This window comes from Scophthalmus maximus, chromosome 12 (genome assembly GCF_022379125.1).
Source record: "Scophthalmus maximus strain ysfricsl-2021 chromosome 12, ASM2237912v1, whole genome shotgun sequence".
NCBI lineage: Eukaryota > Metazoa > Chordata > Actinopteri > Pleuronectiformes > Scophthalmidae > Scophthalmus > Scophthalmus maximus.
In genome coordinates, this window is record NC_061526.1 from 18,938,568 (window position 1) to 18,950,808 (window position 12,241).

General features: G+C 44.2%; 2 protein-coding genes across 5 annotated transcripts in view; both read left to right on the forward strand.

Annotated features, from left to right (window-relative positions):
* The window catches only part of col7a1l (collagen type VII alpha 1-like), a 48,934-nt gene extending 41,307 nt beyond the window's left edge, over nt 1-7,627 (forward strand). For 3 of the 4 annotated variants that reach the window (XM_035610258.2, XM_047336491.1, XM_035610267.2), the window contains 25 exons: nt 42-101; nt 457-582; nt 741-812; nt 960-995; nt 1,122-1,181; nt 1,312-1,356; nt 1,482-1,517; nt 2,033-2,068; nt 2,250-2,306; nt 2,739-2,810; nt 2,937-3,008; nt 3,113-3,148; nt 3,242-3,322; nt 3,423-3,476; nt 3,567-3,620; nt 3,743-3,805; nt 3,896-3,958; nt 4,097-4,213; nt 4,872-4,949; nt 5,226-5,279; nt 5,368-5,416; nt 5,844-6,077; nt 6,618-6,689; nt 7,168-7,344; nt 7,477-7,627. In XM_035610258.2, coding sequence (XP_035466151.2) covers nt 42-101; nt 457-582; nt 741-812; nt 960-995; nt 1,122-1,181; nt 1,312-1,356; nt 1,482-1,517; nt 2,033-2,068; nt 2,250-2,306; nt 2,739-2,810; nt 2,937-3,008; nt 3,113-3,148; nt 3,242-3,322; nt 3,423-3,476; nt 3,567-3,620; nt 3,743-3,805; nt 3,896-3,958; nt 4,097-4,213; nt 4,872-4,949; nt 5,226-5,279; nt 5,368-5,416; nt 5,844-6,077; nt 6,618-6,689; nt 7,168-7,344; nt 7,477-7,496 — 1,824 coding nt within the window. In that variant the 3' untranslated portion in view covers nt 7,497-7,627. The remainder of the gene's footprint in view (nt 1-41; nt 102-456; nt 583-740; nt 813-959; nt 996-1,121; nt 1,182-1,311; nt 1,357-1,481; nt 1,518-2,032; nt 2,069-2,249; nt 2,307-2,738; nt 2,811-2,936; nt 3,009-3,112; nt 3,149-3,241; nt 3,323-3,422; nt 3,477-3,566; nt 3,621-3,742; nt 3,806-3,895; nt 3,959-4,096; nt 4,214-4,871; nt 4,950-5,225; nt 5,280-5,367; nt 5,417-5,843; nt 6,078-6,617; nt 6,690-7,167; nt 7,345-7,476) is intronic. The other variant, XM_035610233.2, reaches the window with a different exon arrangement.
* A 2,037-nt stretch (nt 7,628-9,664) lies between these two features.
* ucn3l (urocortin 3, like) lies at nt 9,665-11,638 on the forward strand. The gene is made up of 2 exons (XM_035610402.2): nt 9,665-9,988; nt 10,231-11,638. Exon 2 carries the CDS (start codon nt 10,239-10,241, stop codon nt 10,740-10,742), a length of 504 nt encoding a protein of 167 aa, XP_035466295.2. The 5' UTR covers nt 9,665-9,988; nt 10,231-10,238; the 3' UTR covers nt 10,743-11,638.
* The last annotated feature ends 603 nt before the right edge of the window (nt 11,639-12,241 follow it).

The following is a 12,241-nucleotide window of genomic DNA, read 5'->3' on the forward strand; positions in this document are numbered from 1 at the left end:
ATTTTTTAATGTGTAGAATGACAGTTGTTTTGTGTGTTTAGGGAGAGCCAGGCATCGGCCACCGAGGGCCAGAAGGCCAGGCCGGTCCTCCAGGACACAAGGTGAAATGGGCCCCCTCCTTCCTCCTGATTCAAAAGTTAAACATTTTACTAAGCTTACTTATAACGTTCCCACTGAATCAATTAATCTCACAGTCTTTTCCATCCCATTCACTTTGATTGACATTGTTTCTCACTGCGGTTTTAATTTAGTGAATTTAATTGGCTCAGTGACTCAGTCGCTAATTTAAATTTTCGTTTGAGCGTTAACCACGACAAAAGGAAAAGGAAGGACGTTATTCGAAAGCAATTTATTCAAGAGTAATAGAAGTGCTGAGTAATGACATCACGCATAACAAGTGACCTTTAACTGAATGTTTGTCTTTCCAACTTTTTACTTCTCTCCTCTCTCCCTCAGGGTGAACCAGGTGAACCGGGGCCTCCAGGTGCTCAGGGCATCCAGGGTATCCTTGGTAACGCAGGCATCCAAGGTTCTCCGGGCCATAGGGGTCCTCCAGGGGACCCAGGGGAACCCGGCAGAGAGGTGCATCATCATGTATCATCTTTCAAATTGCCATTCAGCTCTCTTCGATCGAGTAAAATCAAGCGGCGAAAATCTGTGAAAAGATGCTTTGTGGTGCAGACACAGACATAGAAGATCATGTGTAAAGGAGACGTAAGATGTTTTGTGTGTTGATGCAGGGGGAGCGCGGTAAAAAGGGGAAGAATGGATCACCTGGAGCTCCTGGACCTCGAGGGGGACCAGGATCTCACGTGAGAAAATACAAATCATCTAAATGATCTTTAGCAAACATACTTCTAGAAGTATGAACTTTCCCACCTGCAGTGTTATTTTCCATATCTGATTGATTGCCTGACGGAGGTGATGGTTAATGATATTTCTATCGTCTCTCCATGAAGGGTCCTCCCGGTTTATCTGGAGTAAAAGGAGAAAAGGTGCAAATACTGAGTGTAATGTGATATTTGAGAAGCGCCTACTTTTATTGTGTTTGGTCCATGAATTCAACATTAGAAAAAAAAGAAGTTCATCATTACTTTATGAATTCTTTATTCTCTCTTCAGGGTGACAGGATTCCAGGAGAGCCCGGTGCCAGGGGCTTGGCTGGTGTCCCAGGCAGACGGGTGAGCTGAGCTCATATATGTCACATGTTAGATGTCTCAATCTGATGACACAGGTCAACCCCTTTAAACAACAACAATCAGTGATGTTGGTGGATTGTGTAGAAAACGTTGCATATTTCTTATCTTTCAGGGTGAAACGGGTCCTCCTGGTGTTAAAGGAACTCTGGGGCATATAGTAAACAACTTTTCAAAACCATACAACTGAGTATATAATTAAGTTCAAGATGATCACAGTTTTCACTTCTGTTCATGAGAAGAAAACAATCCTTTTCTTTTACTTCTTTATTTTTTTTTCACTAGGGCCACAAAGGCTTGCGGGGCAGCAAAGGTGAAAAGGTGAGGTGTTATTTACCTCCTTGCTTCATCTGCCTGTATGTCCAGAATCTTCATGGACATACACATGCCTGACCATTACGGTTGTTTGCGTCAACAGCGAGGTATGAGGTTTGAGTGAAGAGGCCGACGTTGACATTTGAATGTCGAGATGCTCTTGCAGACTCCTTTCATTTCTAAGATAGCGGTTTCCATTAATTTTTATGTGCCAGGACATGTCGATAGGAGCGATGTCAGTTGTCCTTCATATTTTTGTGTCTTCACAGCAGACTTGTCGCTGTGTGGTTTATTCATCACACACCTTGCTGTCAAATACCACTAAACCGGCCCTAGTTTCTTTCAACAGCCTTTCATTACGTCTTATCAAAGGTGGATCATGTTAAACTGGATTAAATTGTAATTGAAAGGATACAATAAAATGATGCGGCGGCATGGCAGCACGAGATATAAAGTAATCTTGTTGTAGTGTTGAAATAATCATGTTTGGAAAGTTGTTTTAAGATCATGTTTCTTTTCAGGGAGACCGCGGCTTACCTGGAGTCAGAGGAGAGAGGGTATGATCATTTTCATGTTGCTCCTTTGGAGAATCTGAAAGTATTTAGTCTTTGCACTGATTTGTCGCAGCTGATTTGGTACAACCGGGTATGTTTAGAAGTACACATGATTCGCAACTGTATAAGTATTTCCACATAAATCCACATAACGACTTATTTATTATTTAATTCCTTCCTCAAGGGGAGTGTGCTACAAATCCAAGGACCCCGTGGATTCAAGGGTTCCAAAGGAAATCCGGTGAGATAAATGAATGAATGAATTTAATTCTTTATTTTTTTTTTAAGACATTATACTGCAGGGCAGGCATTACATACATTACAAAAAATCATTGAGGATTAAATCAGGCTCATTTCCACTGTGGTCCTCTAGGGCAGTTAACACAGGACAAATTAACCAAAACAACAATTAGATAGAAACAAGTCAGATTACAGAAGACAGAAATAGCAGGCGCCAGGGTAGCTGAGACAACACACTCATATTTGATGAGTTGTTGTCATGCATCCTAATGCCAATCCAAAATGAAATGCTAAAACAATCAAAGGCTATAAATTCCAAAATCTACATTTGGAATTAGGAATAAATGCTTTAATAAACACAAATATATCTGTCTGAAAAGACACAAAGTAGACACACAAAGACAGACGAAGACGTGAGTACTCTCTTTTTCAGGGTGAGCGAGGTCCACCAGGATTTGATGGCGACAAAGGAGAAAAGGGCGAGGACGGTCCTCCTGGAGTCAAGGTAATAAAACCGCAGAGGGGAAGAATCATCAGCTTGCCTGATACTTAAATCTATGATAAATGGGACTGTATTTGTGAGGCTGAACCAAAATAAATCACTTTTATAATTTATTTATAAAATTTAAAGGGCTTAAAGGGTGATGCAGGCACCAAGGGTGCATTAGGACGGTTCGGAGCACGAGGACCCGTGGGCCAGAAGGTCTGTAATGTGTCATTTGAACATGTCGACACTGCAGCAACATTAGTTTTAACATGCAATACTTTATAAATAAACTCTACGCTACACTTCCTTCTTTCCTACAGGGAGATCCAGGGGAGCCAGGACTCAATGGAGTGATGGTAGAACAAACAAACATTCAGTCATTTTTAATGCACAACATTTTGGATGTAATGTTCAAGGGATCACAAATCACATGCACGATGTGATTTAAGGGTCGCAATGGGGATCACGGAGTGGATGGGGCCAAAGGGGACAAGGGAGATGTAGGAGAGCACGGTCAAAAGGGTGATCAGGTACACCGAAAAACATTGTAAAGGCAACAGTGATCATTTTCATTTAAAAAAATTAAATATCTTCCCTTTTTTTGTAATTTGTTTTTGGTATGTTTCACAGGGTGATGCAGGAGAATCAGGCTTACCAGGAGACGCAGGGGAGAAAGGAGAGAAGGTGGAGATCAGCTGTTGCACTGATTGTTTGTCCCTCGTGTTTGGTTTGTTGAGTTTCAGTCACATCCTGCTGTGTTGCCTCCTCTTCCAGGGTTTCAGGGGTTTACCTGGACGCATCGGGAGCTCAGGCCTGGACGGAGAACAGGTTCGGCCTTAGTTATATTCTGATTAGACCAAATAATAATAATAATAATGTCACCTGAAGAGATTGCATCAGTAATCTATATACCTCTATGCATGTGACATGGTTGTCATGGTGATATACAGGGAGATATGGGGTTACCCGGCGCCCCTGGTATACCTGGTCTGAATGGACTCACAGGGCGCAAGGTAACGTGTCCACACATTTCAAACATTTCCAAACATATTCAATGTTGTTTGTGTTTTTTGTTGGGGGTTTTTCATGATGTGAAATTTTAGGGTGACAAGGGAAAAGAAGGGACCAGTGGAGATGATGGTGATCCGGGAGTCAAGGGCGGAAAGGTGAGTATCACTTCTCATCAAACATTGAACTTGTACTTTTGCGTTGTTTTTATTCATTATTTTTATGTTTTTGTATCTTCCACTGCACACATCCACATCCATGTGTTTTTTATTTTATTTTATATTTGCTTAATTCAGGGTGAAGCAGGTTTCTCAGGTTTCCCGGGCTTTAAGGGTTCACCAGGGAGTCCAGGAAGGGATGGAGATGAGGGGCCACCAGGACCACCAGGTCCTCGTGGGGACACTGGGTCTAAGGTACAGTATGCCACACTTAGTCCATGGAATTCACATATCATTGATGGGTCAGAACAGCCCCCCTGTACAGAAATATGTACAGGATATATCTCTACAAACAAATTGAGTGAACCTCTCACTCACACTCCCTCGCACAAAATTACATTTTTGTATTCAAAACGTCCAACTAACGAGAAAGGGGGAGTGAAAATGTGACAGAACACGGAGAACAGAGGGACGAGCTGAGCCTGATTACAGTCATCACCACGTCTGTGTCTTGAGTGGCAGCATGCGGTCTGCACACTGCTGCAGAGGATTCACCACAGAGACGTGTCCTTAATTAACACACACACGCACGCACGCACGCACGCACGCACACACACACACACACACACACTAAGTTTATTTCTGGCTGCAGCTTTCAAGTAATATCTTACTCAATTAGCTCCTTTCAGCTGCAATTACCAGACTCAGTGTTGACAGACAGTGGCTGGAAAACCTCTAATGGGAGGATGTACCTAATTGGTCTGTCTTTCATACTCGTTAAGAACGTGATGAGATGAGCTGCCATGGATATGTATTTTTGATTCTTTCTTGTTGACGTAGAAGTGTCGTATGTAAGAGTTTCCGAACTCACAATGCGTTTGCTCTGCGTGCACGGTGATCCTTTGACCAACAGGGGGAGAGGGGCAGGAGAGGAAGAGTGAAGCCGTGTCTGAGGGGAGTGTCAGGAACACCGGGACAAAGAGGAGATAGTGTAAGTCTCACATCACCATTCAGCTCAATAAATACACTTCCCACAGCAACTTTCTGATAGTCACAAAATCTTTGTTTGAATTGCTTTTGTAAACATGAGGACGTCAGAGACGTCAGACCAATAGAGCTGACAGGAGACTCACTGAGATACCTATCAGACACAGTCTGTACACATCCACACAGTTCTGAGAAGATGTGCCATGAGTCAAAATAAGTAAATTCACCCGTGTGGGTGTACCGCAGATGAATGTTGATGTGTAAATGTGTTGCCTTATAGGGTCTGGTGGGAAGTTCAGGGGCAAAGGGGGAGAAGGGAGAGCCGGGACTGACCGTAAGTGTATATCACACAATCACACGCACACATATTTAAAGATATAGTGAATGGAATGTCTTTGAATCTCGTGTTTCCCTGTGTCAAGGCTGAAGACGTGAAGGAGCTAGTCACCCAAGAGGTGGCAGAAAAGTGTGGTAAGTGTGTGTGTGTGTGTGTGTGTGTGTGTGTGTGTGTGTGTGTGTGGGTGTGTGGGTGTGTGTGTGTGCGTGTGTTGTAGCACTCCTGTGGCAGGAGCAACATGGCACCCGTGTGTGTTGTGCCATCTTTTATGTTCTCTCAGAGGAACACACACCATGGCGCCAGCAACAGCCGAAGCCATTCACAAACACGAGACTGCAATTAAGTGGGACGACTCACCAAGAATACAGCGAATCCACGCGCTTTCCAGACACTCCGAGGATAAAATTGCGCTCATGGTCGAACTTCAGGGTCTTAAAAACAAATGGCTGCCAACTTTGTCACTGAATATTCAACAGTGTGTTGATGCAAAAACACAAAGAGAAAGAGAGCTCACATTAAAAACAATATTCTTGTGTGGTGTTCTTCCATAACCTTTTACAGGGTTAGAATATAAGTTCATGGTGAAATCTGTGGATCCAGATGGAACAGCCACAGTGACTGACAGTAAAAATGAGCCGGAAGATGTCGCGACGCCCCTCTCTCGCGACATCCATGAAGGGGCAGGGGAAGTCGGTGAACAGGTGGAAGAGGAAGAATATGGAGAGAGGGTGGAGGAAATGAGCAGCCCTGCCCCTGTGATCCTCGGAGGAGAAGGGATGTCACCGAACCGCACCGGTAAGAAAAAAAGGGGATTTCATACTTTTTCGAAAAATGTTCCAGTTCCAGTTAAACCCCCGACAGATTCGTAGGCTCTGACTCTGACCTAATGAGGTCATGGCTAAATTATAGTGGAGATTGGATAAGAATCTGCAGGTCACGATGCCCTTTTCTCTTCACTGCTCTGTACTCACTTGTGGTAAAATGTCCACCAAACCCTCGTTAATACGCCTTATTTAATACATATTGGACACATATCAGAGAACATTACAGTTTCCTTGGACACACATTTTCCTCCCCATGTGGCCACCGTCAACTCTGGTAAAAACAAAAACATGGTTGTTGAAATCTGTAGAAAAGAAATTGTTCTCTTCCCCGATTTTTCCCATTGTAATTTTTTTATCTTAATTCTCTCATACTTAGGTTGTAGATTTACGGTAAATTAAAAGACGTTTAAACGCATCTCAATGCCCGTAGCTTTCGGTCAGTGTTGGTCCTTCTTGGTCCTTGAATCTCCCGACCTATGAACGCTCTCAGCGCTTTTGTTCCTGGTTTCAGATTCTCCTGACAGAGAGACTGGGGAGTGGGGACGGAGAAAGAAAAGGAGGGTATTTGGAACAAACACTGCTGGTGAGTGGCCAAGACAAATGCTTTTCTTCTTCTTTTTTTTCTTATCTCCCTCTTCCTCCTCTCTTCTTGCCCCTTTGTTTACCCGCTCTGTATATCAAGACTCCGATTTATTTTTTCCCCTGGTCTACCGCTTCATATTTCATGTATCATCTATGAGTAATGAGTTGAAATCATTAAGAGCTCAAGGTGGGGGAGACAGATAAGACCAAAACTTAATCCGTGTCCGTTTGACTGTGCGAGATTTCTAGAGGCATTTTCATAAATAAAAATATGAAGTGGGAAAAAGATCTGAAGAGTCGCAGCGAATGTGGAGAATTAAAGCTTTTGCTTACCTCAGAATATATGTGAATAAATGAATAGCATGCAAGCAGCTCAGTTGATGGTTACTCATTATATCACATACTCAGTTCTGAAAACATAATAAATCTAAAGCATTTCAATTCACTGGACATCTATGACTTTTTGGCCTCACCTGCAGCAGACCGCTGCCTGGAGCCCTTGGCAGAAGGGGCCTGTTCAGAATACGTCCTGCTCTGGTACTTCCACCCTCGCTCTGGGGAGTGCAGGCCGTTTGTGTACGGCGGCTGTGGTGGCAACCGAAACCAATTCTCCTCGAGGCAGCAGTGCCAGACCTGCTGCGAGAAGGAGAATACAGGTAGATACACACATCAAATACACATTGTGTGTACGACATTGGTTCTAAGGTACATGTGTGCATGCGGAGATACAGTAGATGTACACGTTTCACAGAAAGATAATACTCTGTTCACCTTCCTCACTTTCACAGGCACTGAACCCTGGAGATGAAGCCAACAACCCCCCGAGAGAAGATGCTCATTTTTGTACATAACTGTGTTGATTTTGATCAATGTTAGAAAAATGTGAATGTCAAAAACATTGTTATTTTATGAAATATATAAAAATCCATCTTTACTGTTGTGGTTTGTCTTTGTCGTGCTTGTATCTTCGCTGCCCACGTGTCTCTATATCTTTTTATGTAACGCTCCCGTCACCTTTTCTTTTTTTTTATCATGTTTTGTCAGTTGCCCTGCATCGTGTGTGGTGTGAAAAAATAAGGAGCTGGTAGCTGCCTTGCCTATTGCCACCTCCACCGCTACATATGTTCCTTCGGCAGGGGGCGTCCTGGGTCAGGCTGGGAGCCAGACGAGAGGCCAACAGGGGCCCAGCGAGGGAGATCACGCGGGAACTGGTTTCCAGGTCTCTCCATCAGACCCGTGCCGCAGCGGCAGGGGATTCCTGCGTGGGCGTCGATGTGGGGGCAGCACGAGGAAGGGGTTTTGGTTTTTTTGTTGTTTTTTTTCCCTCTGGCAGTGCAACACGACACAACTAAGATTACCAGCTTTTCATTGAGGATGATGTTTTGAGAAAAATACTGTGGCGTGTCCTTTTAAGTTCAGTGTTTTCACATAGCACCAGCACCGCCTACGTCTATCAGACCCCAATGCTCTGGTGACAGGACGGTCGAAATCCAAGGACAAGTTCAGACATCCTTGTTTGTATGAAGTGAAAGTACCTCAGGCCACTGATAGATATTCTTTTACCTATCAAAAGTCAGAGTCTGCACCAGACCGAATTAAAATGTGCGGAGAAACAAATGAGTTCCTTCTCCCAAGTGACTAACAACAGCGTGATGAAGTGGAGGAGGAGCGAGTCGCTGCGAGACCGACTGCAGAGCAGGAGCCGAGTGGGAGGACGTCTCATCGCACAGTGTGTCACGCACTGTGACTGCTCCCGCTGTGAAGTCGCCTTAATCCCACGGTGAAGTCGCTCATTAGAGCCGGACCCACCACCCTTTGATCCCCTCGCTCCCTCCATGTCTCCATCTTCAGTTCGACATTGTTCTGTCCATCACTGCGGGTGGTTTCCACGCTGTCTGCGTTGAGTGTACAATCGGTTGTTCACTTTTAATTAAAAACACAATGTTCCCCGCATATCCTCAGATATCTGTCGTCTCTTGACGTAACTATATATCCGCCGTGAAAATCATACATACTGGGTACAGTCCTCAGACACAATTATCACGTGGTGTCATCAAAGTGGTACACTTTCCACAACTTTTTTACCATAAGGACCATTCTTTCTCTCTTCCACTCCATCACTATCTCCCGCCCTTTGTTTCACTGTGACAGCACCACACGTCCCTTCACCACGGACCTACGCACTACAGAGTCATTTAGATCTACTTAGTTTGAAATTAAATATTGTACAAATTACTATGCGGTCTTCATATTTCAGCTCAACGAAGCTGGGCTGTGTCGGTGGAAAGGGAGAGCAATGCAAAAGTTGTTGACGTCTTATCACTGCCGCATAAAGCCTTAGTATATTTCATCTTTATGAACCCGGCATACAAACACTTATCATAATGTACAACTGTATTGTCTGCAGTCGAAGGTAATAAGTTGAAATGGTTTTGACAAGGAAACGCATCACATCCTCACATTTGAGAAAATGATTGACACTGTTGCTTTAACGATGATTAACCATCAGTATACTTTAGATGCCAACTAATCGTTGTTTAGTTGGCAACAATCCTTCCCCTTAGTAATGTGGCCTCTTTTAAGTTCGCATACACAAGTGTATGCAACCTTTTTCTAACCACTGCACACTGCAATGTCACAATACATCATCTTTATAAAAACACATCTGGAATAAAGATCAACAAACGTGTCGGTTGACTGGAAGGGTGGAACTGTCCGTGGTCCTGAATGTGAGCTGTCCAGTCGTACAGTCCTGCAACGAAGCTTGTCTCTGATTTCAATATAATCTTGTGCGTGTGCGTGTGTGTGTGTGTGTGCGTGTGTGTGTGTGTGTGTGTTTGTGTGTGTGCGTGTGCGTGTGTGTGTGTGTGTGTTCCCCCGATAGGACGTCACATTTACCACCTTTTTTTTTTTTTACAGAATGTATCTATTCATTAATTAACTTCTGTACCACTACATCACTGCGTCGCAGCCAATGGGAGACGTTCACAGCGAACCAAAGTGCCCCACGGGATGACGTCGTCGCTGGCGCACGGGCTGCGGCGCGGTGCCTCGTACTAAATGGATGCGCGGGGAATGGACGAGCAAGACGCACAGCCGGTCAGACCGTCTCTCTCTCTCACACACACACACACACACACACACACACACACGCGGGATTTCTCATCATCACACTTTCACTCGTGAGGATTTTCTTTTTTGCCTGTTTGGGGTTTGTTTTTTTTTCTTTTTCTTTTTTCTTTGCAGGGATACGTGTTGTGTGACCTCTATAACTGTATTCTTTATTATAGGACTCGAGTGGTAAGTTGAACTAAGATTATTGCTTGTACACATTCGTGACACAATTGATGCTATTGTGGCCCAGAATGAAGACTAAACTTTCCAATGTAACGACCCCCCCCCCCCCCCCCTGAAAACAATATCTTAATCCAAAACTTGGAAGAGAGTGTGTTCGGCCGCATGATGGACACTTTGATACACTTGTGTCTTGAAGTAACCGTTTGTCTCCCCTGCTCCCCGTCCACCGGGGGCGGGTCCCACAGGACACAGCATGCTGTCATCCCTGAAGACCCTGCTGCTGCTCTCGGTCCTGTGCACGCCGACCTCCGGCCTGTGCCTCCGCCTCGACCACGCGCGCTCCGGCCTGCTGTGCGATGACCGGATGGCCGCCGACGAGGACGAGCGGGGCTTCTCCCCCGCGGACGGCTGGGGGTCGCTCCTGCAGTCCGCGGAGTACCTGGCGTCCTCCTCCTCCTCCTCCTCCTCATCCTCCACCTCCTCCTCATCATCATCCACCTCCTCCTCGTCCGCCGAGACCAGCCGAGAGAGAAGGACATCGAGTCCCGCGAACTACCGCTTCATGAGCCGGACGAAGCTCAGGGGGCAGATGCTCCGCAACAGCAGCAAGGGGGACCGGAGGAGCAGGCTGACCCTGTCGCTGGACGTCCCGACCAACATCATGAACGTCCTCTTCGAGGTGGCCAAGGCCAAAAACCTGCGCGCCAAGGCGGCGCAGAACGCGCGTCTCCTGGCGCAGATAGGACGCAGAAAGTGAACCTGCTGGACAAACTTTGGCCGCGCACGTGTTGGCCTCGTCACTCAGACAGTTATGAATTTCCTGTTCACTTTTAAAGTCGTTGTGTTGGTTTGTTTCTCCGGGACAACGGTGTTTAAGTATCCACTCCCGCTCCAGGTAAAAGAAGCATTTCTGTTATCGCGGTTTCTCAATTGCGCCAATGCGAAAGATTATTCATCATCCTCTTTGCTCCAATCAAAACACTGGGAAAACAAATCCGTCCATCAATCAGTTGACTTGTCCACGCTCTTTGCTGAAAAAGTTATTTAAGTTATTCGTCTTGAATCGAGACAAAAACAGGTCAAGAGCAACAAGGAAACATTTGAGTTATGACAAGAATGGATGAGAAGGTTTGCATTGTAAACAAGTAAAATTCTAGCACACTCTGGATGGTTCATATTTCTATAATTAATAGTATTGTTATCATAGTTATTGCAGTGCAGAAATACCATTTCTGTCAAATGAATGCTTAATGGGTTTAGTTTCCCCCAAAGTCATCCAATTTAAATCTTGGACTTGTGATTATCATTTTTGAAATTTCCTTTGCAAAGGACCAGTGAAATGTTTTTGAAACTGTTGCATTGTCATCACATTAGATTTGATATGATTACACTTATCTCCATGTTTTTTTTCTTGTCCTTGCTGCTTCATTTGCGACTTTATACAGATGGTTTTGTTGTTCCCGAGTTCACATGCAGGCGCCTGTGACGATTCCCCATTTCCTAGAGTGCATAAAACACAGACCAACTGCAAGCTGGTGATACATAGTAAAAATGCAAAATGCATGGGAATGTAAGTGCTCATCAGATGTCTGTTATTTTTATACAATTCAAAATAAAGGATTATTTTTCCTCAAATAAAGCAGATGGAACTAAGTGCAGTACACTTGCCTTTTCTATGCAGCATTATGAACAATGGGATATATAATTTTTTTTAATTAATTTACTATCCATAAAGCTTGAGCTTCACTTAAACACTGGCATTACCAATATTATCAGTTGAGATTGACTTATCATAGATATATTTCTATCGATATATATACAAGTACCACTTGGTCACCATTCTTCATGACCAAATTTAATTGATCCAAAAGTTAAATCATACAGTGTAATTATGTTGAACAAAAAACAAGTGATCCATATTGTAATTTATATCACTATTGCCTTATATATTACCTTATGATAAAAAGTTATGTTTACTCAAACAATCTTGCAGGTAAGGCAGCTTTGTGGTTCACAAAACACGACGATGTCGCCATCTTGTGGTCAGTTGGTATAACTACATTACAGTTTGTGAATCAGATCTGCAGGTGCAGCCCACAGGACCGAGTCGTGTTGAGGATTTGCTCTGTTGCCCTCGGGCATAGAGGCCAAATGTTCTGGGCTCCAAACAGCCAGGGGTTCACTGTGGCAATCAAAACTACTTGCATATTTGCCTGGCAATATAAAGCAGCACAATATAAACCTTAATGTACAAAC

Bases quoted from the DNA above. Each gene is read 5' to 3' on its own strand.
- ucn3l (XM_035610402.2), top strand. From the start codon at position 10,239: ATGCTGTCATCCCTGAAGACCCTGCTGCTGCTCTCGGTCCTGTGCACG.